At 38.5% G+C, this 15,932-nt stretch overlaps 3 protein-coding genes across 3 annotated transcripts in view; 2 read left to right on the top strand and 1 right to left on the bottom strand.

Moving 5' to 3' along the window:
* b4galt2 (UDP-Gal:betaGlcNAc beta 1,4- galactosyltransferase, polypeptide 2) overlaps positions 1-5,204 on the top strand; it is a 142,618-nt gene extending 137,414 nt beyond the window's left edge. Inside the window, exon 8 of the mRNA XM_034887810.1 lies at positions 825-5,204. Coding sequence (XP_034743701.1) covers positions 825-975 — 151 coding nt within the window. The 3' untranslated portion in view covers positions 976-5,204. The remainder of the gene's footprint in view (positions 1-824) is intronic.
* A 1,629-nt stretch (positions 5,205-6,833) lies between these two features.
* Positions 6,834-11,215, bottom strand: zgc:113531 (uncharacterized protein LOC541359 homolog). Its single transcript, XM_034887811.1, has 3 exons — positions 10,585-11,215; positions 9,245-9,374; positions 6,834-9,089 (listed from the first exon to the last, which is right to left on the bottom strand). Exons 1-3 carry the CDS (start codon positions 10,933-10,935, stop codon positions 8,899-8,901), a joined length of 672 nt encoding a protein of 223 aa, XP_034743702.1. The 5' UTR covers positions 10,936-11,215; the 3' UTR covers positions 6,834-8,898.
* A 260-nt stretch (positions 11,216-11,475) lies between these two features.
* Positions 11,476-15,932, top strand: part of ccdc24 (coiled-coil domain containing 24) — a 17,143-nt gene continuing 12,686 nt past the window's right edge. Inside the window, exons 1-2 of the mRNA XM_034887787.1 lie at positions 11,476-11,562; positions 12,160-12,321. Coding sequence (XP_034743678.1) covers positions 12,172-12,321 — 150 coding nt within the window. The 5' untranslated portion in view covers positions 11,476-11,562; positions 12,160-12,171. The remainder of the gene's footprint in view (positions 11,563-12,159; positions 12,322-15,932) is intronic.

Genomic DNA, 15,932 nt, shown 5'->3' with positions numbered 1-15,932 from the left:
GAGAAACTGGGGTTTGCTTTTATCTCATGCAGGTTAGACTACTGTAAGGCTCTTTTTGCAGGATTATCCAAATAATCAGCAGGGCAACTCCAACATATTCAAAATGGAGCAACCAGAGTCCTTACACATACACATTACTGCGGTACTTAAATCACTTCACTGGCTCAGGGTACAATACAGAATAAAAAAGGGAACAGGAGAAAATAAGAAAACTTTTTTTTATTATACACAAAGCTATGCTTTTTTCCTTTGACTTTTTGTTGTAAATAACTGAATAATTTGAGCGGAACTGTTCGTAAACTGGAGCAGGAGACAAAAAATGACACTGGGTTTAAGCGTTCTTGAGCTAAGAATGAGTCAAGAACTACTGCTCTATTAAAACACCTTTAAGCTGCTGAGATCCCCTTTGTCAGATGTTTGCACCAATGAAAGCCAAGTGTCAGAGACCTTATCATTTTGTCATTGATTGATTCTTTTTTTTTTGCAGTCTTGCACTTTAACATTGTGTCGTAAGAAGAGTTAAACTTTGAATCCAACAGATAAATTGTCAAATGTCAGTTCTGTAATTAGCTACATTTCCAGAAGCATAATATGAATACACAATAACCTAGATGTCCCCGTCTCCAAGCAATCAAACACACTACTATGAAGTACCGACTTTGACGCACACAAACATGCACTGATATAGAGGCAACAAATTCTGTGTAAAAATCTAGATTTTCTTTTTTGAAGTTTTGGCAGTATTGTTTTTAACAAATTGTCCCCTTATTTCCCTGTACCTCCCTCCACCTTGACTTCTTTTTTTTTTTTCTTTCACTCTCCAGATTTAATAAGATACAGAACACAAAGAACACGATGAAGAAGGACGGCATCAGCACTCTGACCTACAGACTGGTTCAGGTCAAAAGGTACCCGCTGTACACAAATATCTCTGTGGAGATTGGCAAACCTCCGCCCCGGCCCTTTAAGGGCTAATGAGAGAGGAAGATGAGGGGGTCGACTCAGTGACTGGAGGGAAAAAGACAAGTAGTAGAAGAGTTTATAGGATGGAAATAAAGAGATCACATATCCTTGACATCTGGAAAGATGTGAAAGAGAGAGGAGTCATAATCACATCATTGTCTCTTTCTCTCTTTTTACCCCTCCCTTTGTTTTTCGGGGGGATTTTAGCTTGCCATTAACCAGAACTCAGGCTCTTTCCAACTTCGTCAAGCAGCCAATGGCTTCACACCTCCTACCGTTACTGATCAGTGACTTCAGAATTGAAAGAGTGTGGACCAAAGCTTGAATATCGGTGGCTGACCAAAGGTGGCGTCAAACTTAGAAGCAGATTTTTTATTAAAATCTTTCCATTTCCAATCTTCTGGCATCCAGTGGCATATCGACAGAGGATATTGACAGGAACTATTGCCAAGAGGGTTGAGATGAGAAAACAACATCATTTGAAACTTTGGAAAAGTTTTCATGGCCTGTTCTGTAACACCGGAAAGCATCAAGGATTTTTGGAATAATTGACCAAGTTCATATAAGCAGAATGAAAAAGAAAAATGTCTTTGTACATGGAGACAGACACGATACGTGGTACTTGCTGGTTTGGATATTAAATATCAGGGAAATAACACTCCTGGTGGACAACAAACCTTACAAACGCCATAAAACATTTTACTTTACAGTGAAGAGAGAAGAGGAGGGGGATTTCTGTTAGAGGCAAACTAACATTAAAGAAATATGATGACATGCAGTGACGGTCCATGGAACTGTAACTGATGGATTGCATATCAAAGACATCATCTGACTCTCGTCTTTACAAATGATGCCAATAGACGTTTTAATATTGAGGTCTTTGTCAGGGAGTTTGAGTCTAATTACTCAATCAAATCCTCCGTTATCAATAAATGAATGTGTATTGTGCCTGCATCTACAGTGCTGGGACACGCTGATAAAACATGTTCATCAGCAGCAACAATCTCCTGAGAACACTTTTTGTTCTCTTTATTTATATATATATATATATATATATATATATATATATATATATATATATATATATATATTAAACCGAAAATGTGTGATGGATAGGTTTTGCAACAAAAGTAAACATGTTGAAGATATGACTTGTTTTCTCCTGTGCTGAATCCAGGGTTGTGGAGCTACCTTGGGAATGCTTTTGAAATGAAATCGGGGAACGGAAGACAACAAGGCCGATGTACACTGACAGCTCAGTCATGATTTTATCCCATGATTTTATGATTTCTTAAAACAAGATTCATATTTTGGTAACCTCAGCTGTAAAGGTGGATTTGGCTTGAGGTACAGTTTTGATTAAGTAGAAATAGACATTTTTCACTAGAAAGTTGAACATCTAACACAATTTCTGAACGTACAGTATATGGGAAACACGGCGTTAAACTAAGCTGTCTGAAAAGACTCATGGCACATTAGGTGTTGTCGATACAAAAGCTAACTTAAAACTGTCTTCACAGAAATGACCAGGTGATAAATAATTTTCTTAGCCTACATTGTAACCTGGACAACGTTTTCACAAAGTATCACAAGTCATAAAAACTCTATTGATACTGTTACAATGCCGTGTTCCCTTTCTCTGCTATCTTTTTTTAAAATTGATATAAAAAGACGAGCACATCCGGAAAGAGGAAATTATGAGGCGGTAGTCTTCTGGTGGTGGATATTGTGAATTTTAAGGCAGTAATTTGAAGCTGTTTTTTGAGCAGTTTGACTGACATCTCTATTGCTGCTTCAGATTTTATCATCAGCTGTCAGTTCTGTATTTCATCGCACTTATCTATAGATGACGGATACATTTTTTTATTGTTTTTATTTTCAAACTTTTTGTCACATGAGTTTCCTAACTGTCCCTGTGTAAAAAGAAACAAACTAAATTTCTGATTATGATTTCCGACATCAGCGTATTGAAACCGTTTTATGCGATTCTCTATCACTCTTCATCCTTCGTTTATTTTTGCTTGTCTCTACTGTTGTTGTTATTGTCGACGCCTAAACAGCAAACTGATGCCTTCAGAAGTTATCTAAACTAAAGGGGCAAGTAAGGTTTTTTTTTTTCTATTTCAATGATCATTTTTGGGTGTATAACTAATCGATGATGATGTGTTTTTTAAGACTGGTAGTACAGAAATGAACTTATATTTGTTTGAATTTTTAAAAATCATGTAAAACCTACACAAAGTTTTTCCACCAATCTTTGAGATTTTAAACAGACAGAAGATGTGTGTGCAATGCTGTAACTGTTTGAATTGTATATCATTCAGAACAAGTTGGGGCTTTTATTTTGGTGAAAATGGTGTATTGTTGGCCTCCTCTTTGATCAGCCTTGAGGCAAAAATGTTCCCATCTGTTTGGCTCTCCGTCATCTTTGCCTGAGCCTGTTGGAAGGTTTGATTACTCCTCTCATTCTCTCTCTCTTTCTCTCTCTCGCATGCACACGCACACGCACGCACACACCCCTTCACACTGTCTTCCTTTTTTCTTTGCATTATCTCGCCTTTCATTGCCTTTTCTTTCTTACACTGCCAGTCCAGGCTGTCTGTGTCAATGGCACTGTTTTGCTTTGTGGTTGGCCAACTTCAGGCGCAGCTTTGTCTCACAAGAGTGCTTCTTCTTTTAATAGATATCGACAGGGCCTCTCTTTGTGTCTCTGAATCTGTGCCACTTATTGTATCTTTATTTTTCTATCTCAGAGTGCAGAACTCTCTTAGGGAGTTGTCCTCAGTGGGCAGGCTACCTATGGAGAAGTCAATACAATCCCTTCTTCATACTATAGCTCATCCAGTGCAATATTACAGATTTGTTCCCATCTACCATTTATCTAGCTTCAAAGTCATTGTTTCAAGTGTGGCATGAGGTGATAACATGTTTTAAAGGTTGGATTCCTTTCAGTTTATAATGCAGTCATGCTTCTTTTCCCAAATAGATTTCTTCCTCTTTGCCTCTAATTCATCTTATTGATTTTAAACCCTTGTGATCAGTACACAGTATACACAATTACAGCTGTTGCTTTGATTTTTTTTCCCCTTCTTACAGTATTTAAGCATTATTTTTCTACTTTCATAAAGTTAGGTGACTTTTGAAAAATAAAGAAATGGTTCAAATTGAAGTAACAGAGGCCGAGATATCCTGACTTTAGTCCAGAATAAGAGCCTATCTCATTATTTTTTCCCATAGACAATGTAACTCACAGCACTTCTACTGCTTGGATTAGCATGAAACTTTTCTGGTGAAATCATCAGAACAAAAGATTAACAACGGTGTTAGAACCATTGTGTTCTTTTCTAGTCTAAAAGATTGTACATAAAAACATTGGTGGAGATGTTAACTACATCTCTCAACATATATTTTGGCAAGAAACATCCAATCAAGACGCTGTTGAGATAAAAGATTTTCCAGTCTACAGCTTATGGATGGGGACTTAATGACCCCCATTAATTCATTTTGGATTTTTGGGTCAAGCGAGGACAAATTTGCCAACTACTGGCGCTGTGTTCTGTTCACAAATTCAAGTTGGAAAAAATACTTCTGGAAAAAGAATATTTTTCCACTTCTCAACTCTATTATTTGACTCTCAAAATACATTCAGGTCTTGCTCCCTCCACAGAAGACATTACACAACTGTTTTTACAGGATGTGTACTCCTCATTGAACTTTAAAATTACAGTAGGATCAATTCCAGCTTCATCAAGGCTGTTCTGACAAATTACAGGCAACCCTTTATGCGGTCAGTTACATGAGAAAGTACAAGCTGAGACACAATAAAGGAAATAGAAAGAGAGGCCCCAGTGTGCATAAACAGTAACTTGGGATATAGATTTAAAAGATCAGCAACAAAAACTCCAGCAAAAATAGTATTTGAAAGGTTTCCTTTACTTGAGAATGAGAACAACTAAGGAGCGCTTGATGTTTCTTTTAATGGACTCTTGACTTTTGAAGATGTTCCAGATGTTAAGCACACCTCAGGTGGTGAAGAAACTTTGTTTTTTTTCAAATACATTTCTTGCTGCAAAGAGCAGAAAGGACTTTCAGGCCTCTGGGCATTTAAAAAAAATAATACTGTATCTCTAGCTGTTTTTTGTACATTGAATGTTGAAAATGTTATATCTTATATAGAATGCATTACGTCATATCAAACCTACTTTTTCTATACAATCAATAAATCAAATGGTTAAAAGTTGTGTGATGGCGGTGTCAGTTGCTTACTGTGGGAGTACATGTGTAAAAAAGACACTCACACTGGTGAATGAATAGAAACCTCATAATAAATGAGTTATAACCTGCAGGCAGCTTTGTAATGTAATATCGTAATATAGTTTTTAGGCAACCCTGTTTCTTGTTGCCATGACAAGCCAAATAAACCTGTTACTGTTGTTTGTGTGTGGTCCAGGTAACTTAGTGGACTAACATTTTAAACCACCTTGTGGATTAAACTCGGCATTACTTCTTTACTTTACTTAATTACTTCTGTGCTTCCTGCCACCCTCCTAAAAGTACAAACAAATCTTAATTGCTACAAAGCAAAGCTTTCTCTCTTTTACTTTCTACTGCTTTTCTCATTCTTTTATTGTTTTATGGGGAGTACTGGTCCCAAAAGCTCTTTAGGGAAAATTAGGGTGGTGTCCTCTCAGACATCAGAGACTGTTCACACAACAGGAAAATATTCAAATAAAGTTAAAAGACACAACTCAAGAGGAAAACTAGACTGTCATTCCCGAAAAACGCTCCCATAAGTATTTTGTTCAAGCCGCATTTACGACTCAGATTAAGGTGTATAGTGATGGCGCCCTCTAGTGGCCTCCATGATTATAACAGGAGGCCAGTTGGGGTTGTGGATGTGTTCCTCCACAGTGTGGAAATGGAAATTTATAGGTAGACATTCCTTAACAACGCTTCGAAGGAGGGACTGGGTAGTCCACACAGCATTCTGGGACGGGAGAAAAACGTGCTCTGGTTTATTGGCATTTCTTTAAACCAATCCCAATTGTCATGGACTGCATGACAGAGCCACTGTGCTGCTGCAAAATAGCCTCAAGATTGTTTTGGTGGAACGTGTGTTCGATTAAAGGTTGTTGTAGTTGTGCGACAGAAAAATGAAATTTGAACTTCCAACACAAAAATGCAGAAGGTAACGGACATCTGGCCAAAAAGACTGACATTCGATTGAATTTCCAGTGGCACCGGAGCAATCCCAGAAGTGGAACAATGTATACATAGATATACGTTGTATATCTATAGATATAGACTAGGCAATGCAAGACTATGGGTCAAACACAGGAGTTTAAAAGTAAACCATTATGTTTTTAGTTTGTTTTACTTTACATACAATCAGACGTTATGTAACACAGATGGTTACCAATGCCACCATCTTTTTCTAAACTTAACTAAGTAGTTTTGGTGCCTTAACATAACCAAACAGCGACCGTTTCACAACATTAATGACACGTTTAAAACTGCGCTGCTGTTCTCTGGTTTAGATATGGGGACGCAAAGCGCTCATGTGGGTAATATTTCCTTTCACGTCTAGGGACGCTATTTATGAAATACTCCTGTTGGTCGTATTATAGGGTAAGAATAAACGACCTTTGTTGTTGCATGCTTTAAAGGACTTGTTGGAAGAAACACAAAGTGAAAGATTTTTAATGGACATGAAAAGGTGTTTTAATTTGGAATATTTTGCTAGACGATGGCGTTTATTACCAGCATTACACACCACATGATTAGTGGGTGTGATTCATTTGGGTTTCCTTTTAATTTAGGCATTAATTGAAACTGCACTTAAAGGCATAGTTTGGCATTCAAGGCTTTTTCTGAGAGTTTGATGAGAAGATTGAATCTACTCTTCTCATTGAACTCCCAGCAAGAAATAAAATATGCATATGACATAAATGTCAGACTATTCCTTTAACCTAGTGTCTTTCTGATTATTTGATAATTAAGATGATAAATCATATTCTACGGCCACCATTCAGTCTTGTCACTGTTTGATTTGAATACTCCCCTTAAGTAAATGTAATAAGAGTGTATTCATTCATAAAGCCTGATAAAATAAGATTTAAAAGGTGTTCATAACCCTAAAGGTTTCATCTTACTCACAAACTTGCATAAAGAAGCTTTTCAGGGAGAATTAGGGCATTGAAACGCGTCAGTTGTAACGACAGTACTTAATAAAGCAACAGCTTGGGAGTCTTATTTATCCAGTACAGAAATGCCATTATAGGCATCAACCCTGCATGTGACATATAACAAGAAAATATCATTGTAGGCTTTTATTTCAAGATCCCTCATGATTAAATTGGTAGATAATGACAAATAACAGTAGGAAGATCTGCTGCATATAAACCTATATAAAATGACAATACCCTTCTCTTTCATCATACTCTGAAGATCTTTATAAAGAAGATCAATTTCTTTAGTAACAGTGGAAATAGCAGGCAGCTATTTCTAAGAAAGTTTACACATTATTTCTAATGAGAAATTAATAAAGCAGTTGATTAGTTTTTCCTTCTCTATACGTTGTACATGCACAAATAACAACCCTTTTAAATATCGCTTCTTACTATAACTACTGTGGAGTCATATGTTAGGCCATATTCTCATACTTTCTATTTCAATTAGCCTGGATATTGAACTGTAGAATTTATAGGACAGTTACAAATTGTTAATTGCTTTGCTAAGCCATTTCCTAGTCTAAATTGCATCACAGCTGTGCATACATTTGGCTGGTGCATCAACCCGTGACAGGTCAATTACAATATCTTATCATCCAATAATCTCATTGGCCTCGTTATGTTGCCAGTTGTGTCCCAAAGCAGGTGCCTGGAAATTAAAAAGTATGCCTCCTGGGTAACTAGCTTGTATAAAAGTTTCCTATTCTCTCCCTCTTAAAAACTCTAAAAACTTTTTGAAAGAAACCGTGGACAGGCATATAAAATATAAATGGTACATATCTGGAGTGCGGTCATCTTTCAAAGTCCAAGTTTGTTCTAGTTCCCATCAAAATTGTTTAATAATAGTATAATTATATCATGTAAGGCTCAAGGGTTGAGGGTGTTTGAGACCCTCTAAATAAAGCATGTTATCTTTACATCACTGCAGTCCATACTATTAAATGGAGAGAGTTTTTTTTTTGATTTCCTTAATAATTTCTCTTTTATCCGTGGTTTACAAGGACTACAAACCATCTTCTTGAAAAACAAGATAAAGTCTGTTCTTCTTGATTCAGGTATCAGGGATTGATACTCCACCAACCACCCTCTATGCATTGTGTACTCACTTTGTCGTACTTTGATTAAACACAACTAAATGTAGTAATATGCAATATGGAAGCACAATATATTCTAAACTAATAAAGTTATTATATGCAGATACTGAGCGTGAGTCCATCTACATAACAGGACCACTATTATATATTGTCTTTGTTGATATTTTACTTTGCTGGTAATCAAATTCCCAAAACCCACTGACATTCTGAGAACCTTGAGCTTTAACCGGTCTGTCAAATCAGCTTTGAATTTCAACATTGTTTGTAACATTTAGCTATGTTCTGATAATTGGTTGCCTCGTCCACCAAAGTGGACAAATTCAGTGGGTCTCTTCAATATTGCAGAAACCCTGGTTGAAAAGTCCTTGTGGAATGGCAGCATATCTGTTCTGATGGCTTTTGGTGTTTGTTTTAAAAGATTTATTGGTTTTTTTGTTAAGTTTTGTTTTCAAAAAACAGAATTTGAATTTTTGAAGTTGCAGATTATCCATTTCAGCAGCACAGGAAGGTTCAGCATGCTCTTAAAGGGTTGAAGCTGTGTAGTTGATGTAGCCATCAGGGACAGACTGAATACTTTAGGGTAACAGCTGGTTCTCTGCTGACAGAAGGAATCAGTTTTTTTTGGTAGACTGTTGTTCAAGCGTACAGTTTTTGATGCGGGAACAGGTGGCGAGACGGTTTCCCTCCCAGTAGCCGGCATCCTGACCATCGTGACAACGACACTTGGTGCAGGAGTCGACCCAGATGGGCTCTCCTGCAGGGATCACCTGGCTACGTGACGCATCAACGTAGCAGTTAGGACCTGGAGGGAGATAAGCAACAGAGGTAAGTATAACTGCAGATGAACAGATACTAAAAACTGGGAATCAAATACAGTCAAGTGCATGCACTTTCATTTTTGAGAGGCCAATTGTGTTTTATTTTACTTTCGACTATTTTATGCTATTTTCCACTTACCCTCCCTGCATTCAGGGCAGCATTTCCCAGGCTGGTAGACAGGGTTGACACATGGTGGAGGGGCACAATCTGCAACTAGACAGCGGGCGATGCCATCACTGTCACAAGTGCACTGCTCACATTCTGATGGCTGGGAAAATGCACACACGCATACACACAAACAGCATGAGACTCAACATGGATTTTATTTCTAACCAGCATCTCTCACCAAGCCCTCCTTTATGCCATCTCAAAAGGGGGCGCCCTTCACCTCCAATTCCCAGCTTCATGCTCATGTTACATACCAACATCCCATTTAGTCATCGGTTCAGAATTTTGAAAGGAAATACACAGAAAGAGAAGTACTACGGCTTAGCTTTATTATGGTTAAAACATACAAACTTAGGGAAACAGTGTGGGTAAAAATATGTTGCATTTTACAAATTTTAATTACAGGCAGTCGCAGAACAGAGTGAACCTGCATGAAACAGTATTAGGCGTGTAAGGTTGTTTTTGGGCTATATGTGTGATAGATACTTTCAGTTATTTACAATCTGGCTTCCCCAGTTTCCATTTTTTCTGTTGCACATAAGTCTTATACTGCACATACAGCCTATACAAATATAGTCTATACTGTTTGCTGTGCAGTTTAAAACATTTCCAAAAATATATATACTTCACAAATGCAGCAGTTTTTAATTTTGAGTAGGGCCATTTTTTTAAACACAGGGTTCTGTATTTGTGTATTCTACAATTACAAATCTAAATAAGTGTAGGCCTATCTTTAATGAAACAACAGTGCTTGTGCTGAACATCAAGGGATTCTAACATCTAGTCCTAGTAGTACACTTAGGTACCACCACAAATAATAGAAAAACTAAACTGTACTCTATATCAGTTCTTTCCAACCTTTGTGACCCCTTAAGATTAACTAATGTCTGCTTATGACCCCCTAATTACCGATATAGCTAATATATACTGTGTATAGTATATATATATATATATATATATATATATATATATATATATATATATATATATATATATATATATATATATATATATATATATATATATATATGTATATATATATATTATACTTTTTTTTTTCTTTCTCTCTGTAATTGATTCAATCATCTGATGTCCCCTTACATTTCTTGAGACCTAACCACCAAGATGGGAACCATTGCTCTGTATACTGTGTAGATATTTAGTGAATGTTATGTAAATTGCTGTAGGCCTATGTATGATAACATTAAAACCTTATGAGAATAGGGTCATTAAGTCCCCATCCATACTCAAGCCGTCCCAGGCCATCCCCGTTTTTGCATGCTACCAGGTATCAGAGCTTGCAGGCTTACCTGGAAGTTCCTTCCCAGTTCGTACACCACTCCTCGGTACTCACACCCGATCTTCTCGCACCTGGGGCAGCAGTCGGTGGGGTAGTGGCTGACATGGATGCATGCAGCCGGGAGCGAAGTGCACTCAGTGCGGGAACATGCGGAGCCCTCGGTGGTGCATTCACACTGGGTGCAGTGATCAGAGTCCAGAAAATACCATTCCCCTACAAAGTATATGCTGCCGTTGGCCTCGCAGGTGCTTTCCTGCTGTGTGGCGACTGAGAAGCCAAAACCGGCCTGTGCGCAAAGCAGTAGTGCCAAAACGGCCGTGCGTATTCTGTGCTCAAAGGAAAGGCGCTCACTAAAAACCATTTTGATTTATTTGATCCACCTTGCCCAAAACAAAAAAGGTTACCAAGAAACAGCTACTGCGGTCCAGCTGGGATTTGGTAGACACATTACCCGAGTTTATTACATTGTTACTGGACGCAAATATCCTTGGCATTACCTCAGTCCTCATCCCACAGCGGTCTACTGGGGCTGTGCACACTTCTGCAAAGAGTCCGGAAGGGGGTGGAGGTTGAGGGGCATAAAGAGGGAAAGTTATAGTCGTTGCCTCTCCGAGAGCTCTCATTCACACGCCAGTCTCGCTGAAGGCTGAAGTCTGTCCCTCCCCCTATCATCTCAACGTAGGCCTATAGCGCAGACTATATGTTAATGTCTTTTTGTAATTGCACATGGTGGTCATGTAGTGTGTTCATTGTTGGTAATTACTTAAGTCTACAAAGCATGTAATTGACGTTAATGTAATTTGTTACATTGTGTCATTCTGTAATGCATTTTTATCGCGTTATAATTAGAAAGCAAGTCTGTTTTCTGTATTACCACAGACTGTGGCACACAAATGTTGACAGTTACGAGAGATCTCGCGATATCTTCTCATAGCAACTGGAACGTTTACCCTGGATACCAGAGCCTTGGCGTGCTGGTTGCAGTTAGGTGAGAGTTTTTTTCTCCATTTTAGCAACATAAAAAACAGATTTTATTAAATGTCTCCGTGTTTTACCCAAGCAGTTTTATCATTTGATTGTACGTGTTTAAAATACATTATGGGAACACCGTTCCCGTTTTGTTTAGCTAGGTTTGCTAGCTTTCCCGATAAGAGCGAGATGTCAATGAAATAGCTAAAAACAACAACGTTACAAAGCAAGAGGAACCTCAATGCAGAGAACAGCTGCTGTTGGTGGTGAGAGAAGCATTTGTTACAAGAACCTGTAACTTTATGCAACATTTTACTTAAAAATTGCGGAAGTTACGGAAATGACGACTAACATTAATGCAAAACTCAGTGCGAGTTAACGTAAAAGTTATTTGAGTAAAGGCAACAGTAACGTTAGTTAAAAAAAACAATCCCCCCATGATCCTTCAGGGGCGGAAGTGTTGTAACCAAAGGTAAAAGTACTCAATGTAGAGCTAAGACTATAAATATATAGAAATAATAGTTTACCAGTACAATCTCTATTTTGTGAATAAAGTTCATGTACAAGTGGGCTAACTCAAATTTGTACTTTAACTTCTCTGTTCCTTGACTCCTAGATTTCCATTCCTATGCAGTCTCTCGATGGAAACCAGCTCGGGTGCCGTGGCCAGTCCCTGTGGAACCTGGTGGCTGAACATGTTCCTGGGTCAGAGTTGCCAAAGATCCAAGCAGCTCTGGGCCACTCCCTGGTTGACATGTACACAGAGGTGTACACTGAGGTGAGATTGTTTTCATGACTGCAATTTTTCTGGTTACTTTTGCCAGAATAGAGCTACATACCACACACATGCTTTCAAGTTGGAACATTCCTCTTCAGATTCAGCGGGTAAATCATGGATTTCATCATTCATGTTTTATCCATTCAAAGAATTCAGACAGTAGGTCTGTTTCTGGTAGGATCCCACAAGACTAACACCACAGCATCTACAGGAATTTCCTTTTTAGCTCAGTTTCGGGGTGAACTAAGGAATTTGCTCAGCTAAGCACTTCTGACCAAACAATTTATGATCTGTGGTGTCAGTAAGTAGGTTAGTTTGCCTGCGTACGTTCATTAATTCACAGACTCTGATAAAAGAGAAATGTGGGTCAACTGGCACTGTGCTGCAGTGAAGTCCGAATATGAGCCAGGCAGATCATAAGACATCAATATTTACTCAAGGCCAGCTAAATTCATCGGGAAACACTCAGCTCTGGCAAAATGACCGTACCCAAGAAAGACTTGCGGGTCAACAATGAGAAACATCCCCAGCAAAGAATGAGTGGGACAAACCTTAATAAATAGGTCAATTCAGGGTAAAAAAAAAGTCTAAGTAATGTGAAAAGAAAAATAAAACATTTTAAAGAAGTGTGGCCATAAATCATGAATAAAAATTGGAAAAAAAATTAAGAAAGATTCTGTAATCAGATTTAAAAAAAAAAAAATCAGTTCAAAAATTGCTGAAGCTTGTTTGATATAATGCTGACATGGAATACATCCTGACTGTGTTAAAATATATCTAGGACTGCAACTCATAGTAACTTTTGATTCATTTGAAATGTTTTTTCAATTATTGTTTCATCTATGAAATTTCAAAACATAGTGAAAATTGCCCACTACAAGTTCTAAGAGCCCAAAGTGACTTCATCATATGTCTCGTTTTGTCCAACCAACAATCTAAAACCTGAGGATAATCAATTTACTCTACATATAGTGATACAACACAGACAAAAGCAGAGAAAATAACATAAAGGTCCCATGACATGGTGCTCTTTGGATGCTTTTATGTAGGGCTTAGTGATCCCCTCATACTGTGTCTCAAGTCTCTTTCCCAAAGTTCAGCCTTGGTGCAGAATTTCAGTCACTAGAGCCAGTCCCACAATGACCTTCCCTTAGTATGTGCCATTTCTGAGTCTGTGGCTTTTGAGGAGGAGAGAGGGGGGCAAGGTGGAGGCTGGGGGGGTGGCCACTTGTCGCCTGTTTCAAAGCAACAATGTCTCTCATGGGTGGGCAAAATTCTCTGGGCAGGCAAAGCAGAGAAAGGGGAGATAACCTTGCCCCTTGCGACCTCATAAGGTGCAAGATTTCTGATCGGCCCATCTGATCGTTCATTTGATCAAAGGCAGAGCAGGATGCCCAGGGCTCGGTTTACAGCTATCACCATTTCTAGCCACTGGGGGACCATAGGCAGGTTGGGGGATCTCGTATTAATGTTAAAAAACTTCATGAAGTGAAATTTTCATTCCATGGGACCTTTAAATGGTTAAACTTTTCTCTGATTGAATGGTTAATCAACTAATTCTAAATGAACTTAAAACATTACATTGCATTGAAAATTGCTCAATGTCTAAATCTTAAATCTAAATGTGAGAAAATGTGGCTTAGCCTACTAAGGGAACATTCCTTTCAAGCTGAAAGGAGAGGCCATGCCATGTGCACTTAAAACAAACTCCGTAGCTGTACATCTCACAAAGAATTCCTCTTATTAGCACTTTCTGTGGGATAATAAATTCTTCTGTATTTGCAATTTTTTTTCATTTTCTCATATACAACCCACCCGTTCACCTTCTGTCTTCTTTGCTTATCTCTTCTATTGTTTCCTCTACTGTGTTTCCAGTGTTGAAATCTCTTCATTTGTTGACAGGCTGCATTCAGCCAACAGGCCAGTCCCTGTTTGTAGAAAAACATGTGGACATACGTTGTATGTCTCAGCTTTCTCAAGCTGTGCCATGTAGACTCATATCAACATGTAAAAATCACATGTGACAACTACAAAACTATTTTTACGTGGAAGCCACACACACACACACACACACACACACACACACACAGAAAGAGGAAAGAGGACCAGTAATCTTTGGAAGTTATGGGGTCGGTATAACAGGGTTAAAGAGGATAATCCACTCTATCCAAAACCGACAGTTTTTCTCTCACTATTGATGACTTCTCCGTCTCACCCTTCCCCAAGGTTAAGAGTCTGGGTGTCATCCTTCACAGCACACTATTCTTTCAACCCCATATCAATAACATTACGCAGTCTGCCTATACCACCTACGAAACATCAATCGCCTCCGCCCCTCTCTTACCCCCCATCCTTGTCCACAGTCTCATCACTGCCTGTCTGGATTACTGCAACTCTCTTCTCTTTGGTCTCGGGGCTCCCGGTCCAGTTCCATATCCAATTAAATGTCCTCCTGTTTGCATTCAAGGCCATCCACAACCTCGCCCTCCCATATTTGTCTGATCTCCTCCAGCGTCCCACTCCCTCCACCCGTCTGCTCCCCGTCTCTGGAACTCATTACCACCCCAACTTAGAAACATCGATTCATTCCCCCATTTCAAATCACAACTCAAAACACATCCGTTTGTGAATTTGCCCTTTTCTGTTGTTATTGTAGTTATAGTTTTTATATTTGTTATATTGTTGTTATAGTAATTTTTGCTGTTTTTAAAATGCCTTATGTATGTATACCCTGTACGGCGTCCTTGAGTGCTGAGAAAGGCACGTTTAAATAAAAATGTATTATTATTATTATTATTATTATTATTATTATTATCATAATCTTCACCTGTTGATAAGACTGTTAGCGTCAATAAAACTTGGACACAATTGTGTATGTGTCTGAGAAGAGAAAATAGATGTGTGCGTGTTTGTACCCTGTGTGTGACTTCCAGCATTGCTCTGATGTTTTTTCACCTATGAGTCAGTGGCTGGCTGTGAAGCCCTCAGATGGAAAGAAAGACTTATGCTAAAAGCTTTAAGACATTTCCAGGGAAAAAAACAACAAAACAAAGCACAGAGCGACCTTATTTAACTCTTTTAGTAGTGCATGCAGGTTCCCTTCAGTTATTACATTTACTGCAGGGAGGATCACTTCCTTTTCTCTGTTTTTGCTGTCTGAGTCTGCCTATCTCCATCTCTTTCTTCTTCTGTTTTTCCTCTCCTCTGTCCCTGTCTGTTTCTCCTTCAGCCATGTAATGAATTCCATCCCTCAGTGAGCCACTATGAAAAGTAATAGTTGATCTGCAGGCAACTGCTCCATTCCTCAACACAGCCAGTCCTCCCTCCATCAAGGTCTCCATTGTCTCAGGCGGTTAGATCAGAGGGAACATTAGCCTCTCTTTTCAAGTCTCTCTACAAGGCAATCCCTCTGTGCCCCTCTGCATTCTCTCTCTACTTTCTCTCTGCTCTGATTCAAAATGAGCCCTTTTAAGAAAAATGTATTTCTAAAACCCAGTTATATAATTCAACATAGCTTCTAGTATGTTTTTGTTTTTTAACAGGTTTCAACATCCCTCCCTCAAAATAGCTCCTTGATGAGATCAACAGTCTCACAGAAGAGTTGGGGGAAG

The sequence above is a fragment of the Etheostoma cragini genome, chromosome 12 (assembly GCF_013103735.1).
Source record: "Etheostoma cragini isolate CJK2018 chromosome 12, CSU_Ecrag_1.0, whole genome shotgun sequence".
Lineage (NCBI taxonomy): Eukaryota > Metazoa > Chordata > Actinopteri > Perciformes > Percidae > Etheostoma > Etheostoma cragini.
Note: the sequence above shows the minus strand (reverse complement) of the source record. Positions and strands in the feature narration are given on the sequence as shown.

Bases quoted from the DNA above. Each gene is read 5' to 3' on its own strand.
- zgc:113531 (XM_034887811.1), bottom strand. From the start codon at position 10,935: ATGGTTTTTAGTGAGCGCCTTTCCTTTGAGCACAGAATACGCACGGCC. The intron at 9,375-10,584 runs GTAAGCCTGCAA...GCATTTTCCCAG, and splicing joins AACTGGGAAGGAACTTCCAG to CCATCAGAATGTGAGCAGTG. The intron at 9,090-9,244 runs GTAAGTGGAAAA...ATCTCCCTCCAG, and splicing joins CTGCCCTGAATGCAGGGAGG to GTCCTAACTGCTACGTTGAT.